Raw genomic sequence first — 6,798 nt, 5'->3', positions numbered from 1 at the left:
GCCGCGCAACTCCCGGCTGCCGCGCTCCCCTCCCGTTTCCCCCTGGCCCTCCGCGAGTGCGGAGGCAGCTCTGCCACCCGCTGGGCAGCCCACCCCGCCGCCAATCCGCGGCACGTCGGGCTGCAGCGAGCGGGCGTCCGCGGCGGCGCAGCGGAGTTGGAAGCGGGACGGCGGCGCTGCCAATGCAGCGGCCAAGAGGGGAGGAGGAGGAGGAAGGGGAGGAGGAGAAGGACGCGGGGGGAGGGCGCAGCCGGCAGTGCGCACCGGCCGCCGCCGGCGGGGCTGGCCGGGGCGGCGGGGGCTATTGTGTGCACCAGACGGGGACACACACACGCACACACACTCACACCCGCGGCTCGGAGGGAAAGTATCGCGAGAGCGGCCGGCTAACAACCTGCTCCACAACACCGCCGCGCCGCCGGCCCCGCGCCGCACCCGCGGAGCGCCGCGCACATGCGGACGCCGAGCCCCGCCGCCGCAAGACGGTAAGAACGCGGTGGGGCGGCCGGGAGGGTCAAAGCCACCACCGCTGTCTTTCCCCCCGGCAAAGTCCTCCCTGCAAAGTTGGGGAGCGCGGCTGCAAAGCTGGGGGGGTGGGGGGTGCTCCGAAAAGCGGCTCCGCGGTAACACCCCCCACCCAGCGCTGCGCGGAGCCGGGCGCCGGCGAAGGTCACCGCGGCGGGCTGCGGGGAGCAACTTTGCAGAGGGAGGTGGGGTCCGGGGTGGGGGGGAGTATGTGGGGGGGGCGGGCTCGGGGCAAGTTTGTGGGATTTAATCGCGGGCTATAAATGGGGCTGCTGGAACTTTAAAAGGCAGCAAGCTGTGGTTGGCTGGTAGCGAGATTTGGAGTAACATATGGCATTAAAAGGCGCACAGCTGGAGGTAGCATTTCCATCGCAGTGAAGTCAGAGCAGCTGACTCTCCAGCTTGCGGTGTAATTAGCAAACCGAGCACTCCTCCTTCCCTCCCTCTCTCCCTCCCGCCTCTCGCCCTCCCTCCCGCCGCGCCTCGCTCGCACTCGCACCCGCGCTCCCTCCTGCCCGCCCGGCTCCGCGCCCGCGGCCGGCTCCGCCGCGCCCCGCGGGAAGGTAAGCGCCCGGCCGCGGCAGGTAGCCGGCTGCAGCCTCAGCCCTGCCCTCTCCCCGTCCGTACGCCGCTTATTTTCCTCCTTGGCTTCTAATAACTTCAAGGGAAACTTTTTCCCTTTATTTCCACCCCCCTCCCGTTGCCCCCTTTCCCGCATGGGGCCGTTTCTCCCCACCCTGCTCCCTCCCCACCCTGCTCCTTTCCTGCAAAACCGCCGCTTCCCCAGCGCCAGCCGCGGCTGTTTTGTTGTGATTCGGTGCATAACGACTGAGGATAAAGTTTAAATGTGCATGTGTGTATGTGCGTGACGTGGGTAATATGCTTTATTAGAAGATGCCCCGAGTTAGCATTGCTGGGAAGACAGCCTGGGAGTTTATGCTTTTTGTGTGTGTGTGTGTGTGCGCTTTCCACCTCTTAATTTTACTAAAGTGCTTAGTGGCAGAAACAAAGGTTGGAGGGGCTGCTGCTTTACTAGCTTTTGTTTACTTACAATCAAGTTTTTCCTGTTTGGAGCAGGTGCGAAAGGATGAGAAGCATGTCGTGTTGTGTTGGGTTTTTTTTTTTTTTTACCTTCCCCCCCCCAATAAAACTATTACAGACAATTAACAGTAAATGTTATCTCCAAGGCTGTTTCTTTGGCTTGTGTTACCAAAAAGCCGATCTGTTTGTTACAGCTGCTAGGAGGCTTTAGTTTACAGTAGCATTCAAGTTTTTCCTGTTTTGAACAGGTTATGAAGGAAGAATGGAGTTTCCAGACCATAGCCGCCAGTTGCTGCAGTGTCTGAGTCAGCAGCGTCACCAGGGCTTCCTGTGTGACTGTACTGTTTTAGTTGGAGAAGCTCAATTCAGAGCTCACAGAGCCGTTCTCGCCTCTTGCAGTATGTACTTCCATCTTTTCTACAGGGACCAGTTAGACAAAAGGGATATTGTGCATCTGAACAGTGACATTGTCACAGCCCCTGCCTTCAGCCTGCTGCTCGAATTCATGTACGAGGGAAAGCTGGAATTCAACAGTCTCCCGGTGGAAGATGTGCTGGCTGCGGCTAGCTACCTTCACATGTATGACATTGTGAAAGTCTGCAAGGGCAAGTTGAAAGATAAAGAATTATGTTTGGAAGAGAAGATTAATGATGAGGCGGCTGGTTTGGAGAAAGCGGAGCATTTTCTAGACGCCGGAGTGCCCCTGGTCCACGAGTTTGACCCAGGAAACAAACAAAAATTCAGCGTTGCAGAATATGAGAGAGCAGCAGGCAAAGAAAAGGTCAGCAGTCACCCTGCCTGGTCCTCTGATCATATAAGTGTCAGCTCTGTGCCGACAGAGGCAGAACCGTGCGCTGCAGCAGCTGGAAAAACAAAGGCTAATGTCAATAGTTCCACAGGACCTTTGTCCCAAAGGTCTGTTAACCATCCCCTGGCTTCGAGTGATGTGGACTGTGCGCTGGATTTGTCTTTCAAGCCCGTGCCGGGGAGAGATTCCTTACACCCCTCCTATGTCTTTGGACAGCTGGCTTCCGACAGCCAGCAGCAGGGTACCGAGCCACTTGTTAAAGATGAACAAGACTTGCTGTCAGATCAGGAGGACGGCGAAGCCAGGAGTCCGGAGAGTCAGCATTTTGGGAATTCAGCCAAAAGCCTAGTGACAGGGTTAGGACACATGTTCGCGGGGAATGGCAGCTCTCATGCCCGAGAGGAGGATATAGATCAAGAGCGAGATGAGAGCGAGGACGACATGGATTCGTCGGACATCTCCTCCTCTGGTGTCCTCGTGCCTCCTGGGCATATCTGCATTTGCCCCCTCTGTAGCAAGGTGTTCCCGAGCCCCCACATCCTTCAGCTGCACCTGAGCTCTCACTTTCGCGACAAGGACGGCTCGCGGACCCGCCTGTCCCCCGATGGGTCCGTCCCCACTTGTACCCTCTGCGGAAAGACTTTTTCTTGCATGTACACGTTAAAGAGGCACGAGAGGACTCACTCGGGGGAGAAGCCCTACACCTGCGGCCAGTGCGGCAAGAGCTTCCAGTATTCCCACAACCTCAGCCGCCACGCAGTGGTGCACACCAGGGAGAAACCCCACGGGTGCAAGTGGTGCGAGAGACGCTTCACGCAGTCTGGGGATTTGTACAGACACATCCGCAAATTTCATTGTGGCCTTGTAAAGTCCTTGGTTGTTTGAGACGCTTCATTTTCTTTTTATTTTTTATTCCCGCCCCCCCCATTTTAAAACAAACCAGGAAAATAAGGCAGCATCTGAATTTTATTTCCCCGCCCTCCTTTATTTTATTTTGTTGGTATTCACTTCAGGTGTACAATCTTAAAAAGATGCAGAGGTATACACTCCAGAGGCCTTTCAATGCAATTCTTCCACCTCCCCACCTCCTCACTTCCCCTGCTGTCCTCCCTTCTCAGCCCTGTCCTTTAGGTCTTCTCTTGCGCACCCATGTTACATTATTAATGTGAAATGATCTAAGTAATTCTGCAGTGATTTAGTGTCTGTTTTCATGCTGGAAGTACGTGCTTCATGGTCAGGGTTGGTGTTTTTCTTTTATTGTTTTTTTCAGTTTCAAAAAAGATTATCAGCAAATTCCGGAGAAAAATTTGGATTCCATTAAGCTCCCCTAATGCTCTCTGTGTGTTGCATAGAAACATCCAAAGAGATGAACTATGATTTAAATACATTTCAGTGTAGAGAAACTTGTCTGCGTATCGCAGAGCAAGCGGCCGTACTCTTACTTTCTAGGGCTAGACAAGCCTTTAAATTAGTCCCAGTTGTAAAAGGGGTTGAGGATTCCTGGCTGTGTCTTTGGTACTGGTCATTTCTTACTCTTTTTAGTGTTAGAATAGTTCTGCAAATGGTCCTGAAATCTGAATGAGAAGTTCTTGCCTTGGGACTTGACTTAAATTTTCCCTTCCCATCCATCCTCATGTGTGGGCTGACCTACTGAAAAGCTGCTTTTGAGCATGAAACGTGGATGGAAAAACTCTTTCTGTCTGCGCTGTGTTCACTCCTGAAATGTTGAAGAATGTGTGGTAGGACATATGAAAAATCATGAGATACATTAGTATCTTCATTCCCATATGGATGCCCAGGGGCTGATCCTGTTCCCCTTGGTGGGGAGCAGCCCTAAACAACTAAATAACCCCACCTTGATATCAGGCTCCTGGACAGTCTTATAACTAATGTGATGTGTTATGAGATACCCTGCTATCTGGTCCAAAAGGTTTGCCGCTGCGCTAAAAGCAGCTCAAAATTTTAGTTTATTCTCTATGAAGTTGGTAATTCCCTCTGGACCAAATTCTGTGCAATTGTTGGTGTTTTGAAGGGACAGGATGAAGATAAACTGCTGGAGGGAAAACATGGCCCAACTTTTTCCCCGTGTCCCACCTTTTCAGGGGTTTGGGGGTATTTCTAGGTGTTTTTTTAGTTTGTTTGTAAACTGAGGCTGTCTGTAACTATAACAAGTTTTACTCCAAATAACTCAGTTACTTGCCTAATAGAGCATCCTTTGGTCTGTGCATGTCAATAAATATCAGATTATTGCCTTCCAGCCAAATTACCCATTCATGGTACATGTACACAGGACTGAAATATAATAATAATAATATCTGAGGGTTTTGCATGTCATTCTGCTGCGTTAACGTTGCTTCACCAGCTTTCCTGACACTCCTGGAGTTGTTTTATGAAACTTAAGTGTTTATTTTAAAATTAATTTGAAGCACTGAGTTAGATTATTTTTTAAAGTTGTGCTTAAAATACTGTAATTCATCTTATGAAGAAAATAATTCCCAATGCCTTCCCCCTCTGGTCCAAAAACTGAGCACTACCTACATAAATAATATGGGATTTCTTTTTTTTTTTAAATAAGTTCCTGCTCTTTTAGGAAAATCAGGATCTACTTGTTACAGCATCCTCTTATTATTCATCTCTTAATCTATGAATGTACATGTAATGTGAAATTTTGCTTCTATTTATAGTTTTGAGGTTTTTTGTTTTCGGTCTAGTTTTCCGACTGTAAAATATTTTGCTGAACCTGTTACATATGAAAGTTGTGGGAGAGTACTGTATCTTGAACATAAGTGGCTTTGGTACTGTGGTCTTATTTTACTTAATCAGTTTTTTCTTCCTTTTTTTTTTTTTTGTTTCTTTTTGCTGTGATTGGAAATAGCACTGAACAAAATCTACTAAAATTAAGTTATTTTTCTTTCTACTAAAATTAAGTTATTTTTTTTCTCCTGAAGATACTTGATATAGTATTTATTAGATTTTTTTTTTTGAAGTGGGATTATTACTGTTAATCTATTTCAAAACTAGTTAATTTACACTTCACTTTGAATTTTATAACAATGGGTTTTGCATGTTGAACAACATGTAAAGAGTTTAAAGTAGAGTCAGCATTACTGAAGCTGGTAATCTTAATTTTGCATTCTTGTGACACTTTTTTTGCATTTCAGTCTTCAATTACTGGTTTTTTTTTTTTTTGTTTTGTAATTTTTTTGTTTTTGTTTTTTTTTAAGATCATAAAATAGGATGTGCCATAAGAACATCATTAGTGTATGGAGCAGGGAAAAATTGAAACAAGTTTGTGTTTGATCTTAGTATAGAGATAATTCATTAAACTGATGCTATGAGCATGCTCTGTACTGCGGTGAATATGGGGCAAAGTTTTTTTTTTAAAAAAACAACAACAACAAAAAAAGACTTTCTCATTCTTGACTACACCATGAACACGCTGTTCTCATAGTCTGGTATTTGTGTTCCTGCTCCTCATAGCTTGAATTTCTAAAGTAAAAAAAAAAAAATGTTTGCACTTATTTTTGTTCTTAAGGTGACTTTTTTTTGGCTGTCTCTCTGTGTGTCTCTCTTATTTTTAAGTTGCAATAGCTCAGAGCATGTTTTCAAAATGGTTCGTGACTCTACAGAGAAGTACTGAAAACATTGCACACTTACGCTCGTCTCTTTAAAACCTATTTCACCGTGGGGCGGTTGCTGTCTCTGTAGGGGATGGTCCTGCTCTGCATTTTAAACACTGGATTTGTCTTCTACTACAAACAAATACTGTGAAGTTAATGTACAAAAAAAAAAAAAAAAAAAAAAAAAGAAAAAAATTGATATTTTAAATTGTTTTTAATCTTGGTGCAGTTCAGATTAAATATGTATATTTAAAGACACTAATTTTTGTGGGAGAGTTTTATAGTATACAGTATGTAGAAAAGCTATTGGAATGGAATATATTTTATAAAAACGTTCTATCACTGTTTTATAGTGAACTATTTTTTCTTCAGTGTTAGTGAAATACTGTTAGTCTAGATACGACAATCGCAGGAAGAGTGATTCAGGCTACTGTTAGTGCTTAGTTTTGCGTGGAGTTCTGTTTGCAACTGTGTTGGTATGTGCTGTACAATGTGACAATCGTGACTAGGATTGTTGTCTTTATAAATTTGCAGAAAATAAAATGTGCTAGAGTTGTAACCTTGAGCCTCTTCCTCCTCCTCCCTTTAGCAGAAGGGGTGTGGTGTTTGGGTTTTTTATTATTAATTATTTTATTATTAATCTCTAACAGGTGGCTGTGCTGCTTTCTAATGGTTATTATTATATACTCTAATAATTCTTTTGTTTTCAGGGCCACGTGGAGCTTTAGACATGTGAGGAGCTGCCGTGCCTCAGTCAGAGCCTGACCAGGCGTTTCGTTAGTGGGCAGGACTAAACCCCGCAGC

General features: G+C 46.4%; 1 protein-coding gene across 2 annotated transcripts; it reads left to right on the top strand.

The window, feature by feature from the left end:
• Positions 1-286: 286 nt before the first annotated feature.
• On the top strand, positions 287-6,559 carry ZBTB42 (zinc finger and BTB domain containing 42). Of its 2 annotated transcripts, none has more exons than XM_065063319.1 (2): positions 287-485; positions 1,815-6,559. In XM_065063319.1, exon 2 carries the CDS (start codon positions 1,829-1,831, stop codon positions 3,257-3,259), a length of 1,431 nt encoding a protein of 476 aa, XP_064919391.1. In that variant the 5' UTR covers positions 287-485; positions 1,815-1,828; the 3' UTR covers positions 3,260-6,559. The 2 variants fall into 2 exon arrangements, with proteins under 2 accessions (XP_064919391.1, XP_064919392.1); XM_065063320.1 differs by lacking the exon at positions 287-485 and adding an exon at positions 786-1,088.
• Positions 6,560-6,798: the final 239 nt, after the last annotated feature.

Source organism: Columba livia, chromosome 5 (assembly GCF_036013475.1).
Source record: "Columba livia isolate bColLiv1 breed racing homer chromosome 5, bColLiv1.pat.W.v2, whole genome shotgun sequence".
In the NCBI taxonomy this organism is placed as follows: Eukaryota; Metazoa; Chordata; class Aves; order Columbiformes; family Columbidae; genus Columba; species Columba livia.
The sequence above is the reverse complement of the archived record's forward strand: the minus strand, read 5'-3'. Positions and strand labels throughout refer to the sequence as shown.